General features: G+C 39.9%; 2 protein-coding genes across 3 annotated transcripts in view; one reads left to right on the top strand and one right to left on the bottom strand.

The window, feature by feature from the left end:
- The window catches only part of chchd1 (coiled-coil-helix-coiled-coil-helix domain containing 1), a 31,265-nt gene extending 14,723 nt beyond the window's left edge, over positions 1-16,542 (top strand). The window contains exon 3 of the mRNA XM_050070751.1: positions 15,153-16,542. Coding sequence (XP_049926708.1) covers positions 15,153-15,263 — 111 coding nt within the window. The 3' untranslated portion in view covers positions 15,264-16,542. The remainder of the gene's footprint in view (positions 1-15,152) is intronic.
- Positions 1-23,160, bottom strand: part of borcs7 (BLOC-1 related complex subunit 7) — a 1,032,483-nt gene that overhangs the window by 603,967 nt on the left and 405,356 nt on the right. The gene's annotated exons all lie outside the window — the stretch shown is intronic.

The following is a 23,160-nucleotide window of genomic DNA, read 5'->3' as shown; positions in this document are numbered from 1 at the left end:
CTAGCCTACTAGATATTGCATTAAGTCTTTATAATTTAAACCTGTACTAAAAGAAAATATGTGCTTGCTTTTTTCCTGTGGATGCACGCAATTAACGTTAGGTGGTGCTCCCAGTCCCAAGGACAATGAAGCTGAGGGACAGACTAACCCCAGTCGTGATGAGGAGGAGGATGAGACCAGAAATATGACAGGTGCAATGTGAAGGCATAGCCTACTATGCATTACATTTTAGCCAGAGGAAAACCTTTTTAGTAGTACTAAGTGGCATTTTTTTGTTGTAGTAATAAGTTGACTAAAAGTTGACTATAGGGCCTATTGCCCAATTTATACCTCCTTAGTTCATGGCTGTGAGCCATGGAGATATAAATTGGGTTTATGTAATACACGAGCAGGGCTGGGCAGGACAGGGCAGTCAGTTATATTGTGCATAAAATTAGATGCATTAGGAGTGTGTCATATGCTCTTATTTTAAGATAAATAATAAGCACATAGCCATTTGTGGCCAATTCGTTATTGCATTTATTTTATAGTCTGAAATTAAACAAGAACTGCTGATTTTCTTATGCAGTTGATTCTGAGGACAGCGTTTGTGTTGTGTGTACAAGCATATAGAGGATTATAGGTAGAGACGTGTGGGCCGGTGTGTGGGCCGGTGGGCCTGAATGTCCTGGCCTGAATTTGTGTCCCAGTCCGCCCCTGGTCTCGTCTCTTATACAACATATGTGAACATGTAAAGATACTTTGCTTGCACTTAATTATACATTCATACTTTTGTTTCTGTGCAATCTTGTAATTCTGCATGTGACCACCACTAGAGTAAATCTAAAAGAAATCAGATATGAGCATTTGGAAGCTCATTTTTCCACCAAAAAACAATCGAGGAGCATAACCCCGGGACCCCGTAGTAGGTGCCGGGTCTTGTATCCTTCTCACCTTTTTCACCCTGACCCATTTTCATGCCTGTTAGGAGCAGAAGCTGAGCAGCGAGGGTGGAAAACTAGGATTTGTCCAGTGGAAGTGGGGTGTAGGGGATTTATAGCAAGATCAGCTGTCTCGCCCCTGGGGGAACTCGGAGTGCGGGAACAGAGTTTGAGGAAGACAGTGAAGGAAATGTCAGATGAAGCAGCTAGACCTAGTCAGTGGATTTGGATGAGGAGGAATAATGTCAGTTGGGGGCCAGCAGGGGGACCTACTAGGCAAGGTACATACCTCCTTGAGATCAGGTGGAGAGATCCACCAATCAGTCCTCTCAGGAGAAAATCCAGGAAGAGGAAGGTTATTTAAGTGTGGGAGTGGCCTATTTGAATCCCTTTTGTTTGAGACCATGCTGCAAGGTGAGTGTGTTTGCTGATTCTGTGAGTTAATCTTTTCTATCTCCCTTAACTTTAGCTTATATTGGAGTTATGATATGTAGCGTGTGAAATAGGGTATGGTGAATGTGCTAGGAAACGTAGTATCGGCATGGTCACTACCTGTAGCTCGCATAAGCAGAGCCTGGGTTTGTTGAAGGTGGCAGTGCTGTTTGGGCTGAGAAAGCCTGTGAGTTTTTCTTCTCTATCTCCTTTAACTTTAGCTTATATTGGAGTTATGATCAGAGTTGGGTATAACGCGTTACAAAGTAACGTGTTAGAGTACTTTGATTACTTTTTGCAGTAACGAGTAACCTAACGCGTTAGTTTGCTGTTTGAGTAATCAAATACTTGAGTACATTTTCAAACAAGCATCAGTTACTTCCGTTACTTATAGAACGCTGGTCCTTCAGCTCCAAAACAGCAACGACTGTCTTTTGGTTCTAATAACGGAGATAACGTTAAACCTATCAGTCCGAAAGAAGTCATGAAGCTTGTGGCTGGCTACGTGGTAGAAGAAATACTGCCGTTGTCTACGGTGGAGTCTAAAACATTCCGCAGCATCCTTCAGTAAAATACCCACGACTCAATAGATGGAGGAGGACTCGCTGACAGGCAGGTCAGACTCAGGAGGACTTGCATTATGCCTGGTACACACTACATGACTTTTCCGCCCATTCTGACAGTCACTATGTCACATTACACGATTGTGGAGTCATAAAATCGTGCCGTGACTTGGCCGACAGACATGACACACTACACGATGGTAGTCACCAATTATCCCTGGTCGTCTTTCACGATGTGTGTGATGTCATCGGGTTATTCTTGTCCTATTTTTATTACTTTTACAATTATTTGAGTCACTGTGTCTGTTCATGTGCCAGCCGAAATGTTGTTGTAGTCACCTAAAAGCATCAGCAGATGGCAGGAGCTTCATTTGAAGCACCGTACGCAAACATTCAAGCTACTGTATCCTCCACAACTAGTTCCTACAAATGTTTGACAATAAAAGCCTATTTAGAAAATGGAGGGATTCTCTCAGCCGAGGTTATAAGGGGCTTTTAATTTGAAACAAATTCAGGAAGTGTAGAGTTTGAAATGACCGTGCGATGTGGTAACTTTGTAGAGACAACAGGAGCGGATAAAAAGTAAATATATAAAAACACAAAGTGATTTAATAAATAACGGACCGCCTATAATGTAGTCTGTTTCAAATGAAGCTGGTAGCCTCTGCAGTTGTGGTGAGTAAAAGTCCCGCCGCTATTTGTTAATGTTATTACTTTATGTCCGACCGTGAGGATGTAATATTGTTTGCTAGCTTGATGCTAATGACAGTACTCAGCGGGTTGACAAAGTGCCTCTGCTGTTTCACACTATCATTTTCCCCTTTTACTCTGTGTGGTAACATCCCTAGAGGAAATATAAAAAACGCTGGGGTGTTGTTGTCCTACAGTTGTCTACGGCAGCAGATTGTTCTGTGTTTCTACTGGTCAAAGTGACGGCTGTGGTGGGAGGATTGGATTTCAGTGAAGGGCAAGTGGTCCATAACTTTAATTTTGGAGACACAAAATGTAGGCTAAGCGCCCTGTGGTCCATTGCCCAATAGGAAATGTAGAATACTCAAAAGTACTTTAAAAATACTTGAGTTACTTTTCTCAGGGAATAACTTTGTAAAGTAACTGGTTACTTTTCAAAAAAGTAACGCAGTAAAGTACTTTGATTACTTTTAAAGTAACCCTTACCCAACTCTGGTTATGGTAGCATGTGAAATAGGGTATGGTGAATGTGCTAGGAAAAGTAGTATTGGCACGGTCACTACCTGGAGCTTGTATAAACGGAGCCTGGGTTTGTTGAAGGTGGCAGTGCTGTTTGGGCTGAGAACGCCATGTGTAAGTAAGGTAAAGGAAGTTGTTGGGTCGGTGCGGGGAGCAGTGAGAGCTGGCATTAGGGGAGTGTCTCTGGAACGCCAGAGATCACTGTCTAGCCTCCCGGAGGTGTCGTGGGACCAACTAGACAAAACACTGGTGAAAGGAGGTTCCCACCTGATGACCCCAAAGACATGTTAGTTATCACTGCTCACTGGTCTGTATAGTTAAGCCTTGCCATAGCTTGTCCTAGGGCTTAGGAGGTTATTCACTGAGCGCTGATCCTTTATCTAGAGTACAAATTTCTTGTGTTTATTTGAACATCAACATAAATAACATTATCAGGGTCCATATACAGAGAATGATCATAAATAGCATTAGCAAAGTAAACTTTATAATGTGACTGTCAAACTATCATTACGTGGTGCACTGAATGTGAAACACCGCAACTCCAGTTACAATTATAAAGTAAGACTCCAGTAATACTCACATTCTCATGAACGCACAGGATAATAAACCAGATGATTAAACAAAGAGAAACAGAGTCCTGATATTGCCGAATAGCTAGATGTCCGCTTTAGCTGGAGTCAGATGTCCTTTGCTGCTGCTGAGCTCCACCGATTGATGTAAGAGACTCGTGATTGATGGAGCAAGTCAGTTACCGTTGGCACGACCTGTTTACGTGAAGAGCGAGTGGGCTGAAAGGAGGGGTGTCTTGGTGTAAACTGTAGAGACAAGATGACCTTCTGAACAGTCCTCATTGAGGCCCTTTGGTGCTAGGGTGTCCAATGTGTAAATCCAGTACAATTCTCTCCTCAGAAGCAGAGAGTCAACATTTCCCCCCCTACGGGGGATTTTGATATATTCAGTGCCAATGTACTTCAATTAGGGCTGGGCGGTATGGCCTAAAATCAGTATCACGGTATTATTTTGGGGGGATGCGGTGACGGTATGATATTGTGGTATCGTCTTCTCTCTATTTTTTTACACCTTAAATAAAACAATTTAAAAAGCCGTACAAGTCTAGGATGGAAACTATTTATCGTCAGAAGAAAAATGGTTGCTAATCCATCTAGGGCTGGGTAGCGATTCAGATTTTCCAGATCGATTCGATTCGATTTTCAAGGACTCAGTTCGATCCGAATCACGATTCGATTCGATTCGATTCAATTCAGTTCAATATCGATTCAGTCAAGTATATTTCAATTATGATACAAAATTTGCTTGGATATTAAGATATTTTCTGAGAACTAACGAAGTATATTTAACAAGGAACCCTNCCAGTTTGTTCCTGGCGGCAGAGCAGAGTGAACCGTCTTTCTTCTCAGAGGATCTTTGTCCCATGAGAGCAGGCAGCTGTTCTCCGTGTCCGCAGTGTAAACAACGTTCGCTGGCGATTTGACAGCCACTAGAAGCACATTATGACCCTTTGTAAAAGTTTCTGTGTGGTGGCGATTTGACAGCCACTAGAAGCACATTATGACCCTTTGTAAAAGTTTCTGTGTGGTAACGTTACATGTGTTGTACATGAGCTAACATTAGCGGCTAAGGACTGAGAGGCTGTCCGGTATGTGTGTGTGTCTGAGTAGCGTCAGTACGTTAGCTTGTTAGCCGTAACATTAGCCTTGCTGTTCGTCATGTTAATGTTATCGTCGGCAGCCCTGAATAGCTTGTAAAGCTTTAGCATAGTTAGTTAACACATTTGTTATCGACCCATATGTTTACTGCTACAGAAAAATAATAAATCTTTGGTTTATTTGCACAGCGTCGCCTCTCTGCCGTCTTTTATCACGCTTGCTAACGCTAAGTTAACTTTACCAGCAGATCTGTATGAGGTACAAACTGAGGCTAGTTAGCAGTGAGCTGATGCTTAGTGGTATTTCTTAATCTTTTCTGTGAAACTAATGTGCATTTAATAAACATGCGTACATTATTAGCGTTATATTTTTAGGGGAAAATGCGAGTGACAAAAATGCACCGTAGACCCATGCCTTCAGTGGACGCGCTCCCACCATTGTTTGCTGCTCTGTTTTCATTCAGTGTCCGGCCGTCTCGCGAGAACTCTCGCCATGACCTCAGGTGCTAAATGCTGATCTCGCGAAACTACCTGGGTTGATAGTACTGCAGGCTGCTGCAGCTGTACAACACGTCCACAGAGGAAAATAGTTACAGTAAAAAATTGATTTTTTAATTATGGAATCGATATTGTCCCATTTAAAAGAAAATCGATTCAAATCGATTTTTTCAACCCAGCTCTAAATCCATCTGTTATTGTGTATAAAACGTTATATAGTGTGTATAAAAGTTAGAGGGAAGAGGGAGGGCCGGCGGCTCCCGGGCCTGGGCTTGGGGCAGTCGGCCAGGCCACCTCCATCACGTAGCGAGGGAGGTGTATGAGGCAGGCCGGCAGGCAGGCAGGCCGGGCCCTGTTCTGCCGCTGTAGCCGGAGTACTGCAGTATGACAGTAACCACAAAAGCAGTATCGCGGCTCAAGTTTACTGCGTTAAGTTGCCGTCGAATACCGCCCAGCCCTAACTTCAATGAGGAGATACTGTGGCAGGCTTGTGTGAAATGGACAGCAACAGGACTGGTTGGGTCATGGTTTCTAATAGCACACCTGTGTTCAGTAATCCTAGTTTTTAAAGGTCTTGTTGTCTTACCAATATAGGCAAGGCCACAAGGGCATTGTAACATGTAAATGACATTTTTTGTTTTGCAGGAGATGATGCCTTTAATGTGGAATCTCTTTCCAGAATGAGGCTGGTTGAAAGTGTGTGGTTTGTAAGTGGAATTACATTGCAGACAGTTTCCACATCTGTATTTCCCAGGCTTGATTTGGTTGAGAAAATGTGAGGCGACAGGAGGGGGTCGGTCCACTCTCACCAGCATGTTGCGGATGTTTGGGGGGTCTTTTATAGAGATTGTTGAAACATTCTTTTAATGAAGGGTCTGAGTTGATAATGTGCCAGTGTTGTTTCATGATTTTCTCAATTTCCCTCCCCACAGGTGAATATTGAATGCAGCATGATATTCTTGTTTCAGATTTTTTAATTTTTTCTGTGTGAAGGCATTCATTTTGAGAAATCCTGTGAAATCTGGATGCAGCTCTGTCTGAATCAGTCCTGTAAGATAACTGATTGTTCCTGAAAGTCCATATCGTCACTGCAAACTCGTCTGATGCAATTAAATTGTGAGATAGGGAGTTTTTTCTTCAAAGAGGTGGAGTGGTAGGAGTCACTAAAATAGAAATGCTGGCAAGATGGCTGCTGTAGCCTGAACGTCTATGGCTGGTCTTAGATTGCCTCATTAAATGGTCTGATTCTGACTAATCTAAGTGGCTGATCTACTCCTATTTTGATCTGAAAAAGGTTGGTAATCCAGTGAACTGGGAAGTGTTGAAATTAAGCACTTTTACTCTCTGCAATGGCTGGTGCCGAAGTGTCTCTGCAAACAATCTGGGTCGCCATTGAACGTAACAAAGGTGAACTGATGACTCATTTTGATACAAAAATTGAGTCAATTCAACGTGGACTTGACAAAATACAAGGATCTTTATCCACACTGGGTGACCAAGTATCAGAGCTTGAACAAAGAGTGGGCTCAATTGAGGATAACTATGAGGATCTGACTAAACGTGTGCAAACACTTGAGAAGGAGAATGCCTACCTGAAGGATAAAGTTGATGACGCCGAGAACAGAAGCCGCTCCTCAAATCTTCGTTTTCCTTAATATCCCTGAGAAAAGCGAGGGTAAGGATATGATAACGTTCCTGAATCAACTTATTCCACAACTTGTGGGCAAAGAGAACTTCTCTGCTGTGCCCATTATTGAAAGGGCCCACCGTTCTCCCACCTTCAGCTCCAGCTCACGATCTTCTCCTCGGCCCATCCTTGTGAAGTTTTTACATTTCCAGGATAAACTGGGGATCCTACGTCTGTCACGGGAGAAAGGAGAGCTCACCTTTTTGGGAGCTCGAATCCACATCTTTCCCGATTTCAGCGCTGCTCTGATCAATAAGCGCCGGCAGTTTGATACTGTCAAAAAGAAACTTCGCGCTGCTGACATCAGGTGTTCTCTTCGCTATCCCTGTACGCTAAGAGTGATTGTGGATGGAAAGCCAAAGCTCTTCAGAAGTGCTGAAGAAGCAGAGACTTTCTTCAGCGATTCCCTCAGTCCGTCTCCATGACAGCTCTGTGAGTAACGCATTCCGCTAATGTTGGCAGCTAATATCCAAACTTCGACTGTGCAAACTTTCTCTCTTGGATCTCAGAACAGAACTGGAACTTTGTTGAGTCTTTGCTCTTCATTTGGTGCCTTTTGGTTTAGTACTTCTGCATTCTGCTACTTGTAAAATCAACTTTTGCCAAGTGATCTACTGGTCTTCACTGTGTGTGAGATTCCACTGTGTGTTTGCCGTATACTGTTTCGCCCGTGACGTCATTGTTACCAGGTTCCAGCTGATACTGTCGTGATGCTGTCGCAAGCGGACTTTTGCTGAAAACTGTCAACTACTGACTGCTGTTCTTTTCATTATTACTGCCTTTGGATGCATATATGGCCTTAAAATATTCTGTTTACTGTATTTTCTACCTGCCACATTGTTTCTCTGAGGCGGTATGATCATAATTTATATGATAGCCAAATGTAGGCTATATTCTTTTGTTTTTGTTTTCCTGAATTAATAGGGCCCTCCCTTATTTCTACTGGCATAAAATTGCAATCTGAGTCTTTGATATACGAACTATCTAAGGTGTTGTTACACTATGTATGTGTGTGTGTGTATGTGTGTGTGTGTGTGTCTGTGTCTTTGAGTGTGTGTCCTGTCTGTCTTTTTTCTTGCTCCCTACTCTCTTCACTCTATCTCTCCCCACTCGAATTTCTTTATTTGAACTGTCATTTTCTGTAAGATACAGTTGATTTAGCAAAGGGTCTAAAGATTATTCACCTTAAAGAGTAACTAAACCCTAAAACCATTTTTTTCAGCTGATTATCATTGTTTCTGGTTGTATAGTAGTGTTACTGACTCATCCTGCTCAAAATCTNGGAGGAGAGGGACCTCTCTCCCCGCAGCGAGGGACAATCTTAACTCCGCCCCCTTCCTCAGCCGCTTGCCTGTCTCACCCCCCCCTCTCCTTCCCTCAGCTCCGCCTATCTTTTCTGAACTTTTTGAAATCAAGCTGTGGGCGGAGTAATGCCCAGAGAGGGGGGTTTAGTTCCCCTTTAATATCCGGAGTCTTGTCTCAAAAATTGATTTATTAAGAGCCTGGGTTACTCTTTATAAACCTAACATCATTACTATTTCTGAGACATGGCTTCATGATAACATCACAGATGATGAAATTGAAATTGAAAATTTTGTGTTATACAGAGCTGATAGGTCCTCTAGGGGTGGTGGTGTGGCTACCTATGTTGCAGCAAATTTAGCTTCTGACCACATTATTCCTGTTGTTGAGCCAGTTAATTTTGAATGCCTTTTTGTCAATATAATTTTTCATGAAAATAAACAGTTAACAATTGGCAACATTTACAGGCCTCCCTCAGCCCCTGTTGATTCTACCATGTGCATTCTATCTACTATTAATTCTCTTGGGAGGCATAATGAATTAATTATTCTTGGTGACTTCAACAGTAACTGGCTTGATCGTTCTTCTCATATGGAAACTTATTTGATAGTGTACACCTCACGCAGCTCATTAATGAACCTACAAGAGTTGATTATAGATCTTCATCTCTGCTTGATTGGATCCTTGTCTCAAACCCTGACAGAATAGTTAAATCTGGTGTTATGTCAGACTGTTTAAGTGATCATTGTATTATATTCTGTGTCTGGAAAATAAAAGTTCCTCGTTCTCCTCCTAAATTTATGACATTCAGACAAAGTAAGAATATTAATGAAGACAATTTCATTTATGATTTGATTTCCATTAATTGGGATAGATTTCAGTTGATTCCCTATGTTGAGGAAGCATGGAACTTCTTTTATTCTGAAGTAAACAAAATTATTGACAAACATGCTCCAATGAAGACTGTTAGAGTCAAAGGAAGACACTTGCCCTGGATCAGTTCAGAACTTATTAATCCTCTAAACAGAGGGATAAAGCATGGGCTAGATATCGCTCATCTAGAGACTCCACTGACTGGGATACTTACAGATTACTGAGAAATGAATGTACAATCAAAACCAGGAATGCAAAGTCTAATTACTACAAAGATAGCTTGTCCCAAAATTTTCACAATCCAAGACAGTTTTGGAATCGATTGAATCATACTCTTAACAGAAATAACAAAAATGTTTTAAACCAGATTCAATTTAATAATGAGTCTATTTCTGATCCATCACTTATTTCTCATGCTTTTAATCATCATTTCTCTTCCATCTGTAGCTCCTATCACTTTGACTCTTATTGGACTGCCAGTCCCCCATATAGTACTCTCTCTGACCATTCATTTTCCTTTAAAAAAATCCTGCCTAATGAAGTTTTTCTTGCTTTACGTCAAATGAAAGATAACGCTAGTGCTGGTCCAGATGGCCTTGAAGTTAAATTTATCAAACTTGCCGCACATGTTTTGATGTATAGTTAAATTTATCAAACTTGCCGCACATGTTTTGATGTATCACTTTGCTGATCTGTTTAATTTGTCTCTGTCTACCTGTTCAATCCCCAAGATATGGAAATGTGCTAAGGTTACCCCCCTTTTCAAAGGTGGAGATTCCTCTGATGTAAATAACTATCGTCCTATTTCTATTATTTGCACGACTGCAAAATTTTTTGAAAAGCTTATTTTTAACCAACTGTCACAGTACTTAAATTCATTCAATATTCTTTCTCCATTTCAATCAGGATTCAGACCAAATTTTTCCACTACCACAGCTCTGTTGAAATTCACAAATGATGTGTTCTCTTCCTTTGACAAGGGTCAGTTTACTGGTGCAATCTTCATTGATCTGTCTAAAGCTTTTGATCTGGTTGACCACTATTTACTTCTTGATAAACTTTATGCTATTGGTCTCAATCAAAATGCTCTTCTCTGGTTTAACGCTTATCTCCACAATCGTCGTCAATGTGTTGTTTTTCAGGGTCATCAGTCTGACTTTTAATTATTGAAAAGGGTGTTCTGCAAGGCTCCACATTGGGTCCTCTTCTTTTTTCTGTTTTTATCAATGATCTACCTAATATTTGTTCAAATTGCCATACCCACTTATATGCTGATGACACTGTTATATACACCTCAAACTCCGATATATCTCAAATCCAGAACTCTTTACAGTTTGATTTTGATATGGTTGAAGACTGGTTTTGTAAGAACAAACTTGTATTGAACAAAAAGAAGTCCTGCAGTATGATTTTCAGTACACGTCACCTCCGATCCCACCCAGTTGATTTTCATATTTATTTTTCTGATGGATCTCCTGTCGATAAAGTTGACACATTCAAATATCTTGGACTTTGGATTGACCCGGAACTCCTTTAAACCTCATATTGATTACATTGTTAAAAAAGCATATGGCTGTCTTGCTTCACTTTACCGTTCAATCAATTGTTTCACATTTCATGTCAGAAAAAGGCTAATCTCACAACTGATACTACCACTTGTTGACTATGCAGATATTGTTTACCAAAATACTTCAGACACTCATCTTAAATCTCTGACTGTATTATTTAATTCTTTATGTAGATTTGTTCTGAGATGTCCTTTTAGAACTCATCACTGTTTTATGTTTGACTCGTTGAACTGGCTACAACCCAAATCAAGACGCCAATCTCATTGCCTTCAGTTCCTTTTTAAATGTGTTTATTTCCATCGTCCTCCATATTTAAAAGAACTTATGATTCCATACAATTCTCCATACTCACTTAGACATATGAACTTCCCATTTTTCTTTGTTCCTAGAATCTCGAAAGAAGCTGGCAAAAGGTCATTCCAATATAAAGCCCCATGGGATTGGAATAACCTCCCTCCTTTTTTGCGTTCTAGTACCTCTTTTTATTGTTTCAGGATGTCACTACACTCCCATCTCAAAACAAATTGCTCTTGTTTCTAATTTGTTTTCTTTATTCTTCTTAAGTTTTTATGTTCACATCATTGATCCCTGTTATTTAATTTGTCTATTTTGTATGTTAGACCTATGTGGGTAGGGGTTGTGTGTGGGAGTGGGTGAGCAAGAAGTTTGTAGTTTGTATTTGTTATGTGTTATGTATGTCTATAATGTAATGGAGTGTAATGTTGTCTTGTGTTCTATGTATATGTTTGTCTAGGGACCCCCTTGAAAATGAGATGCTACATCTCAAGGGGCTATCCTTTAATAAATTCAAATTCAAATTCACTATGCAGTAATGAGTTTTTGTCTGTGTTTTTGCGATATAAATTTGTCTTTAGAATATCCCCCTCCCTAATCATCCCCTTTAACGGACCTTTAAATGTGCGTAGAAACTACTTCACCACTTTCTTTATGGTACACTTCTTGGTAAACAGGTTTCCTTGCATTAAGAAATGGGGGCGTGGCAGTATGCTGATTGCAGATAGAGGGCACGGGTCTGTCAGTGTCAATTTTTGATTCACCAACATGTTCACGGTGGTAAGAGCCAAATTGGCTGGTGCGCATGTGTCAAGAATCTGACGGCAATTATGCATGCACACAGACAACCATTCACGCTCACATTCACACCCGCGAATTGTAGTCACCAATTAACCTGCATGTTTTTGAACTGTGGAAGGAAGCCGGAGTACCCGGAGAAAACCCACGCTGACGGGGAGAACATGCAAACGCTGCACAAAACGCACTCCCCACCTTAGGGTTCGAACCAGGAACCCTGTTGCGATTATGTTAATCACTGCACAACTGTGCTGCAAATTACCAAAAATATGTCATACAAGTAGGCAGTTGACTACTCACAAACGCAGTATATTTAACAGAGTAGCTGATTTGACAGTTGACAGAACTTACAAACAAAGACCACAGCGAATGATGTTAGGCCCTTGTAGTATATGGGTTAGAACAGGACTGATAAAAGTTGCTCAACAAAGGAGGGCAGACTACACAGTTTAGAAGTATGCTGCAGTGGATGAAAAACTTGTTGAAGCATAAGATAGCATAAAATGGGGTACCATTTGGGTTGTTAATGATTAATCAATGATTAATCAATCACTGTTTGGAATGTTATTGGTCAAGACTTAACTGACAGCATAAATTTGGTGTAACATTATTATTGCATCACTGGGTCATTGCTTCCATCGGTGTAGACACTTTAAGTAGCTGGACTGTCTTTGATTCAGAGAGACAGGCGAGGCAACCTTATTTGTCATATAAAATATGTTGACTGCAGACGGGTAACTGTTATTATTGCCTAAATGTCCCAGAACTCACTCTTCGATTTTCAAAACTTCACTCTATTTCACTAATTAAACAAGCAAGTAAAAATAATTTGAAAGCGGCAATGAAATGTAAGAAGTTACTATTTTACATTCATTCATTTTCCAGCTTATCCTGCTGGGGGTTGCTGGAGCCTATCCCAGCTGACATTAGGCAAGAGGCGGGGTTACACCTTGGACAGGTTGCCAGACTATCATAGGGCTAACGTATAGAGACAGACAACCATTCATGCTCACATTTTCACCTACGGGCTCCTCCCTAACCTGCATGTCTTTGGACTGTGTAAGGAAACCGGAGTACCCGGAGAAAACCCATGCTGACATGGGGAGAACATGCAAACTCTGCACAGAGGGGCTCCCCCACCCTGGGTTCGAACGAGGAACCCTCTTGCTGTAAGACGACAATGCTAACCACTGGACCACCCTGTTGCCACTATCTTACCATCGTTATGTTAAATCATTAATTATTTAATGATTTAATCATCATCAGATTCGAGATCATTAGCTATTAATATTTTGTGGTCAATGTACCACAAATAAACTGTCGACCTACAGAAAAACTGGGCCCTCAAACTGTTAAATGTCACAGGCTGAAAATGGCTGAAAACCACTGAAAACTTGAAATATTTATTGTATTGATTTGACTTTTGATTTTATTTGACCCATTATGTTATTATGCCATTGCATATGACTAAGCTTTTTAACAAGAGAAAAATAAGCATCAATATGTCAGGCCTCAGTACTTCTGCTACACGTCACACAGGCTCAGGATTGTTTCCTAACAATCTCCCAACTGCTATTTATTTTCAACAAGTACTAAAATGCATTATACTGATCTAAGAGCAAAACATAATGGTGTGTTCACACCGAAGGCAAAGCTAAATTTTGCCACATTACTTGTGCATGTACGGCTGCTAGTGGGTTTTTGTTTTTGTTTGTTTTTTTGAGTATTTTACTGGTGAAAATCTGCCCTTTACAGCTGTGCTAATAGTTGTGCTAACTAACCAACACAGGGAGGGCAGCTAGCAGCTAACTTGATTCATGGTAAATTACAGCTGGTAGCTAGAATCAAGTGTTCTAATGGTTCACAAGCTCCATGTTCTGAACCAGCGTGAACCAAAATGTCAACACTCTTTATTATTTTTCATATTGTCATGGCAGTATATGACCGCTTCACTCCTTCTGTTGTTTACTTTCCACAATAAAAGACCAATTTAAATTACTCAGAGCATTTTGCTAAGAAGCAACTCAACACAATAGCTCACACAAGTCACTAATACATATTTTTAGAACTTACCATGTAGTCCCACAGCTTGGCTCACTAATCTCTGAGCCCTCTCCTTGTTTGTTGTACAGTCCTGACATTGAGTGGCAGAGCTCCAGGTGCCCATTGATGGCCACCTTGCGTATCCATTGTTTATTCTTATTCTCTGTAACATCAGGAGGATATCAGCTAGATCTCAATGCTGATAGGCTGGTATTACTCACTCAAGTTGAAAGATTTCAACTTGGGGTATATATGGGAATAGCACGTCTTTGTGTCTATTTGCATTGTTGTGTGGCAATATTGTATCATTACAGGGACAGCAAGTATCAAAGTTTCTATTATATAAATTATTAATATTCATTCCATTCATTTTCGATAACCGCTTATCCTGTTTGGGGTCGAGGGGGTGCTGGAGCTTATCCCAGCTGACACTGGGTGAGAAGTAGGGTACACCCTGGACAGGTCACCAGACTATCGCAGGGCTGACGCATAGAGACAGACAACCATTCATGTTCACATTCACACCTACAGGCAATTTAGAGTCACCAGTTAACCTAACCTGCATGTCTTTGAATTGTGGAAGGAAGCCTGACTACCTGGAGAAAACCCTCGCTGACACAGGGAGAACATGCAAACTCCACACCGAGGGGCTCTCCCACCCTGGGTTCGAACCCTCTTGCTGTGAGGCGACAGTGCTAACCACTGCCTCACTGCAGTAAACTGCTGGTAGGCTACTAGAATAATAAAATCAATTGATTTTTTCAGTCCACTACATACAAAGTGACTGCAGTAAGATGAACAGACTGAAAACTTCATCTTATTAGATAAAACAAAAGTTGACAAAGTTTTCCTTTTGGGACATAATTTCAAGTTGAAAAAAGGTAATAAATCAGTATAACAATATTTGTTATCTCAATATGCAGCACATCACAATATGTTTAAATTTACAATAATATTGTTTTGAGACTTCAGTATGGTAATAAAATCGTGTCATGCACCCTCTGGTGATTTCCACCCGTACAATTCCAGTCCAAACGATCTTGGTGGAACTGGCCTGAGAGGTCTCAAAGTTGCCATGATCTTATAAAGTCTTTCTACAGAGGAAATGTTAAGTATGTGCTCAGTATAGAGAAAGCTGGACACACCAAGAATGTCTGTGTCTCACCTCATCATTCACACGAGGCATTTAGATATCAGAGTTTGCTGACCTCATCTTACAGAGCCGTGAACCTAGCTGTACTTAATGAACACATTACTCATTAAAAAGCACTGGTAACAAATTGTCTTCCCCTTTCACAGGCTGCTATGAAGAATAAATCTGACCAGACCAGCCTTCAGGGTGGACGATTGCACCCAAAACAAGCCACAACCCTGCTGAAGAGATTTCCCAACCTGCGCACTGAGATCTAGGAATGAAACCTCATAATGCATAACCTAGGCAGACTTGAAATGTGTAGGTTAAACAGAGACATTGGGCTGAGTTCTGAACTGGATTTAATCATGTGAATGTGTTGTCTAGAATTGCCGGCTATTGTATGATTCAACAATGGGATACCATACACATGTTTTACATAAATAAAGGAAGGAGCCAGAGATGGGACCAAATCATTGTTTTGCAAGTCACAAGTTAATCTCATAATGTGCTGTTCATCAAATGTAATATCATTTTAACATCAGAATAATAAGCCATTAAATTTACAAAAAATCATTAATTCTTTTAAATTTTGTATTAATTTGTTAAAACAAGTTTGTTGGAAGGTTTAGGGTCTCTGTCTATAATTGTCGATACACACGTTTTGCATACTGCAGTTTGTTAGTATCATTTTTTTAAACTGGCACTCAGTACCATAACATTAGTTCTTCATTATGATTGGATTCTGTCAGATTGGTTCAAACAAAGTGAATCTGGAGAATAAAGTATCAACCTACTGAGAAGGAATAATGTTAATGCTAGATGATTCAGGAATTAAACTGTTTGAAAAACATACTTTCTGATCTTTGGGCTTGGGGGAAGGTATTAAGTTCTTTCAAATCAAAAGGCTCAAGTCCAAGTGAAGTCATGAGTCACTGGTGATGAAGTCCATGTCAAGTTGCAAGTCTTTTTGATTTTGTCAAGTCGAGTCTAAAGTCATCAAATTTGTGACTGGAGTCTGACTCAAGTCCAAGTCATATGACTCGCATCAGAGTCATGTGACTCAAGTCCATACCTCTGGAAGGAGCAGACCACTGAAAAGGGTGATTTCCAACACAAACACACTGCATGACTCCTTCAACGTGTAAGGTTATCCAATCATTTCACATTGCTGACCAATGTTCTGTGTTTGCTCAGTCTGTATTCACAACACACTGCATTTTATGTTTTAAATTATAATAAGATTTTCTCCTCATGTCCACAGTTGGCTCTGATGAACACGATGCCATTATGTCTCAATCTAATTTAGCAGAGTGGTCTCATTGAGTGCTGTGATGTTATTATTGGATGTGATGGAATTATTATTCTTGGGTTTCATGGCTACTGGCTGGGAGCTTACCGATATCACTGTACTCTTAAATGCCTTGTCATTCTTGTGGAAGCTGAGATTGGTGGTTAACAGATACTGAAATCAGCCTATCAAACAGATTACCAGTAAGCAAAGCTCAGTGTGGTTGATATATTTATTCCTGAATTAATTAAAAACAGTTTTTTTGTCCAATCAGTTCTTTTTTCTGTCTTGAACCATGCCCAGTTCCATACGACACACTAAGTGAAAGCAGGTTTTGAGTCTGTAATGTGTTCATAGTATAAAGTGAATGAAATAGAGGAGCTGCTAGTGGCTGGAAAACAAACTAATCAGGTAGAATGGTGAGCTCCTGAAACAAAAGTATTAAATCCATGGAAACACATTTAGTATTCTCGTTGTGAAGTCTGGTTGACGGTGACATTGAAAAGTGAAAGTTTGATTGATGTACCTGTTCTTGCATGTCCTGTATCATTTCACACTGTACAAACAAAAAGCACATTGATTGTAGAGTGCTCCAGGGATGAGGGTTTTTATAGGCTGATGTGGAAGTTGGCATCGCCCTGGCTCACTCATCAAAAAGCCGATAGGATTTTTTGGTTTATTGCAGAAAACAAGCTCTGTGGCACCAAGTTTATTATACTGCGATGTTTTGCTCAGCAAGATAATCTTCACAGATCAACACCACTTTTATTATTTTTGAAAACGTAAATGCATTCAGCATAAGTAAAAAACTAACGTTAGACATTAAAGAACTTCATCGCCCTACCACAACGAGGCTGTAAAGCCGTGTTTGGAGTGTGGATGATCTGTAGTTTCATTTAGCCATTTGTTAGCAACTGTCTTGTTTTAGGAGCCCTAAAAGCTTCAAAATTCACAGTGGGGTATTTACTGACATATTTTATGTTGTAGAACAAAATGCGAAAGTCTCCTTAGATTGTGTTAACCACAGACCTTATTTCAGACATCTAACCAAAAACTCATTCAAAAAACCCATTGACTTTAAGACAAGAGAACCGGTGCTAAAATGCCAACTCATTTCTGGGTTGTTGGATTATTTCCTGGAGCACTCTATTTGTACCCTTACAGTGAAGAATTAATAGTTTACCACAACGTGAATGCAGCAGGTATGTGGTATGGAATTGGGAAACAACCTGTTCTGTCTTTCGTTCAGCATCTGACTTGATGTGTCCTCAACATGCTCTAAATAGGTGCTCCAGCCTCACATACTATAGTAGCCGTTTCAACATTTCAAAGTTCCTAGGCCACTCAGTCTGCAAGGTGTCTCAGTTTTGACTTTTGACTTCTGTGAAGATCCACACTACTCACACGAAGCAGGGAAAAAGTTGAGCGAGGTTTATTGAGAATATAGAAAAGAAAACAAAACAGCTGGCCAAGTCCTTCCAAAATTAAATCTTGTACTGTCCACTAGTGACTCAATGTCCTATATCTGTATATTCACAATGTGACTCTGACTTCATGTGGTCTTTACGCATGACATTATCAACAACATCCTTGTCATGCTCTTTCAACTGCCTTACAGTACCATACCTGTTGTAAATAACTTATGCCTTTATTCTAACACAGAAATAAAGTCAATATAAACACAACCTTAGCGTAGTCCACTACTATACACTACTCAGAATATAAAGAAACTCTTGTGCAAATTTAAATAATATCAGAATCTATATGATATGTCATATCAACACAGACATTTTTACCAAATCTAAATATGCGCTTAAGTGGCTCTTTAACAGCATTCCTCCATATATGGAGGAATTACTTGCATAAACCAAGTCTGATTACATCTTTGTCAAAGGTATGTTTACAAGGTCTGCTAGTGTTCCATTGGTTTTCAAACACGTTTGCATCAAATATCTGAGGCTTGACATCTGACTGGTAAGCAGCAGCCTTTCCAAATTAACATCAAAACACCAGTAGCAGGTTGGTTCATAGGGTTGTCTTCTGGATTTCTTCTTCTAACGGGACAGTTTCTCTGAATAAAGGGCGAAACTGAAGCAGTGTCTGAGATACACAGAGTTTTAGTTGTTAGTATGGGTCAAACTGCATAACCCTGCATCCTACAATTCTTCAGCATGTTTAAGAAGACTCTTTACCTGGTAAATCTTTCAAACTACATAAAGTCAGTGTAGACCATGATACAGCTTTTTACAGTTTGCCTCTCATTAGTCCCTTTCACACTACCTGTTCAAGTCAGGAATATTGCAATGTTATGCCACCTCGCTGTTCTCTATATAAGGTACGTTCGCAGAATGGGGAGACAAAGTGGTCTCGCCTTTAAGACGCCACGGGATTAAGTAACAGTGCCAAAATGGTGTCTGTATAAAAGGGACAGTCGGCAGGATGGGATCATGGGCGGCATGAGTGTGATGTTTTACGATGTGTTTCACATGCAACCCACTGTGGGAGATTTAAAAAGTAGCTGTTAGCAAATAGCGGCTAACTTAAGGAAGAAGAACAGTGGCCGAAAATGTCCACAAATTGTAAAAACACTGAGGTCTGGGAGCTCCTTAACCTCTGAGCAGAGGACAAGAGCAAACCCATATAACAGGGACACTAAATGATTGTTATTGACATGTTAATGCCATTGTATTTGCTTCAAAGGCGCTGCAAATGTGTACGTTATATGTCACACTAGAGGCTGATGCTGTTGTGTTACATGTCATGCCCATCACACCTCTTTTGATTCTGTAAAGCCGCGATGCAGTGTATAATCAAACACTGGAACAGAATGATGCCACTGTCATTGGCTTCTGTGTAAAAATGCAAAGGAGGCATAAAGAAGAGACTTCGTGGTGGCTCTGTAGCGAGATCTGTGTGTGACACACACACACACACACACACACACACACACACACACACACCTCATGTCTTGTCAACATGTGGATTGTATCTCTACCCTTGTGATTAGCTGATGATCAGCTCCACCACAGAAGCCACAGGTTCTTTTCTCAGTCACAACAAAGCAGATAAATGATCAGTGGCTAATATGTGGTTTTTGGAACAGCAACAATGAAGACATAGCCTACGTACATTTTCATTCATGTACAAATCAGCCATTTGTTATTTTGTATTATAGTCATTTCATTATTTATTACATACACTTCATCATCATATGGATGGTAAATGGACTACACTTGTGTAGCGCTTTTCTAGTCTTCTGACCATGCGAATTGCTTGTACACTACATGTCACATTCACAAACTGGTGGCCGACACTACCATACAAGGTGCCACCTGCTACTCAGTAACCATTCACACACCAATGAACAGCCATCAGCCAATTTTGTATTCAGTATCTTGCCCAAGGATACTTGGACATGCGGGCTGGAGGAGCTGGGGATCGAACCACCGATTGCTCTATAATTGGATGACCTGCTCTACCTCTACCTTTGTTCTGAGCTAGACTAAGCTAGATTTTATGTAGGCGTATTGCTGCCACACCAAAACAAACAAACAAACAAAAAAATTATGAAAAGTTCATTGCTGTAATAAGGCATTTTTCATGTTTGCATGTTATTATTACACACTAATCACATTAACTAGATGCTTTATTGTTTTAACAATATACTATCTATTTTGTTATAGTGAAATGTTTCATGTTCAAAAGTGATCATTTATTGTTATAAAAACGTTTACATTATAAAGTGATCACTTCTATTCTTATAACGTCAAGTTTAACATTATTACGTGAGAACTTCAAATAACATGAAACCTTTCAAATTATTACAGAATAAATAGTATAGTCATAACTTCACATATTGTGTCAATGTTTTTAATAGTCTGTGTTTATAAAACGCTTTACATAATAATAATAAGAAATGATCATGTTTTAAGATGAAATGTTTCAAGCTAAAACAAGATAAATAATAAACTGCAATAGAAATAAAAGAACTGAATAAAAGACATGAAAATAACATGAGAATAACATGTAAATCTCTTGTTGTAACATGAAAACATTTTGTTATAACATGAAAAACATCTTGATATAACACACTTTTCATGTTATTATGTGATGCTTTTTTTTGTTGTTGTTTTTTTTCTGTCGTGGAAGCAATACACTACCATAATATTTACTGATGCAAGCAGCATATGTAAAATTCATATCACTCCTCTCATCTGACAGGATAAGCAAGCATGTTTTAAGTTGAACTCTTTTTTTAATGACCTTCCTCTATGTTTTCTTGCTATTGGTTTATTCCTGGCAGAGATATTGACATTCTGTTAATGATGTTGTAAGTGTGGATTTGGTTTCATGTTTTGTCTGAGGGACAGGAAAGATTTTGTACTATGTTTGCACCCACCATTGTCAGAAAGTGGTATTTTTGCTGCGTACTTGTTTATCTCCCCGTCATTATACAGAACCATTTCCCCACCCTGCTTATCATTTCCTCCCAAACATCGAGAGGGCAGAGGAAACTCCGCCACAGCCCGCAGCAATCACTCACTCACTGTTACATAGACGTCTTCACTCACACCAAACTCAACAAGTTTTGATTTCTCACTATTATCTAAGTAGTAGTCTAAGTTGGCAAAAGGGGGTAAATAAGCTGATGTTCACCTCTATCAAAACTATAAATCTATATCTTCTCTGCTCATTCCAAACTACTTGGACAATTTGATAAACAACTTTATTTTTTTCAGATCCTTACCTGGCCTGAGGCTGGCAGAGGAAAGGCCATGTTCAAATCAAAAGGTTTTACCCAAATCTTAAACTTTTACTTTTTGTATAAATAAATAGAAATGTAAATAAACAACCACACATATACTGGACAAATGTCACATGTAATATTTACAGTCCCAACCTCCAGCATACTTACCACACCACAAACATAGCATACAGCACACATCTCAAACACTAAGACTGAAAGAAAAGTGGCTGTGTGCTTCCAGAGCAATAACAGGAAGTTGTTATTGTAGGTTATTTGAAAACTGTAAAACATCACTGGCAAACATATTTTAAGTTCAAATAATTGCAACATTGCGTGCAGTGTTACCTGAGAACAACAGTTATAGGTGGCGTACAGTGTATCTGCTGGTGATAATGTGGAGACCACAGACATGTGGGTCTGTTGGCTGTTGGTTGTGCATCACTTTCATCGAGAGAGATATCTCTGCACAACATGATTTTGCCAAGTAGGACATGCTCCTGGATCAACATTCCATATAGAATTCCGGGGGGAACATTGCAACCAACCAATCACAGCCCTCTCACATCATCGGTGTGCTGCTCCTTTACTTCTTTCAAAACTCCCTTGTGCTTCTTCAGAGCTAAGCTAGTTTTCCAAATTGAAGTTAATATTTGAACAAAAACCTTACTACTGCAGAGTTAATGAGTCTGCTTGCTAACTAGGTAGGCTTTGCTAACAAGTAAGCTTGCCAATAGGCTTAGATACTGTTCACTGACATTAAGAGTAAGGATAATGTCATTTTGCAGTTGCAAAGATCTGAGGACAGAAACAGAAACATCATCATTATTTTCATCCTGCATAATTTGTTTAGGTTAATTCAGGGACATCATTTCCATGTTGACCTGAGGGGTATTGCACAAAAGTAGAATAAAGAAATCCAGGATAACAGAGCAAGCGCGGCTTGACCTAGTCTGATCGGCGCATCTTGGCTTAATTGGTTGCACATTTTCTGAGCCAGGATGAAAAGGTGCGGCTATGTCAAGCCAGGTGTAGATAGTTGGGATAAGCGCACGTTCACGGCATTCATAAATAGACCACAGGATCAATCACAGAATCACAGAGTGGAAAATGGATAACAGTCGCGCTTCCTATTTTACAGCCGCTGAGCAGCAGCTCCTAATGGAATCATATGAGGAGGTGAAACACTTTATAAGAAAAAAAGGCAACACCAGTACTATAATCAAGAGAACGGAGAAAGCCTGGCAAACAGTCGTGGACCGGCTTAATGCGTAAGTAGTCCAAAAAAAATGTACAATTATTAAACAGTAGCCTACTCCACTGGAACTGTTATAATTACAATTAAAGGACTAACGGAGTTAGTTACTTTTCAAGTCCACTAATTAACAGTTGTACACTGTCTATTTTATCTATCCACTCTTCATAAAGAACAAACTTGTCTGGGCAACAATGGACCTGGCAGCAGGTGAAAATAAGATACAAGAACATTTTGCAGGCTGGTAAGTGACGTTAGTGCAGACAAATGAGGTGATGAGATTAGGTGTTTGCTGACATATTGAATGTCTGTATTTTGCAGCAGGCCTGGCACTTGATTTGAATAAAGAGAGGCCAGTGATGGAGGGGATCCAGGGAGGGACTGTGACAGACTCAGTCCCTGCAACAGAAACTGGCCTCTTCATACAAGGTACATATTGCAGTACTACTGCACATGGAACACAATCAAAAATATTATACTGTCTGACTTTGGATTTCCTTGCAGTGTCTGGGAACACACTTCTACTTTTGGAGCCACCAGAAGATGATCTGGCTAGTACTGTACATTTTATTGAAATCACAGGCTTGGCATATCCTTGTCAAAATTCTTAATACATGTTCTCTTGGTACATGTATGTATATGGCAGGGGGAAGGCACATCTGCAGCTGTAGAATGCACATCTGCAGAGGTTCTGCACTAAGCTGGTTTAAATCTTATTTATCTGATCGTTTTCAGTTTGTTCACGTTCATAATGAATCATCCTTACATACTAAAGTTTGTTTTGGAGTTCTGCAAGGTTCTGTGCTCGGACCAATCCTATTTACTCTATATATGCTTCCTTTAGGTAACATCATTAGAAATCACTCTGTAAATTTCCATTGTTAT

This window comes from Epinephelus moara, chromosome 19 (genome assembly GCF_006386435.1).
Source record: "Epinephelus moara isolate mb chromosome 19, YSFRI_EMoa_1.0, whole genome shotgun sequence".
Taxonomy (NCBI): Eukaryota; Metazoa; Chordata; class Actinopteri; order Perciformes; family Serranidae; genus Epinephelus; species Epinephelus moara.
This window is presented reverse-complemented; position numbering and strand designations above follow the sequence as displayed.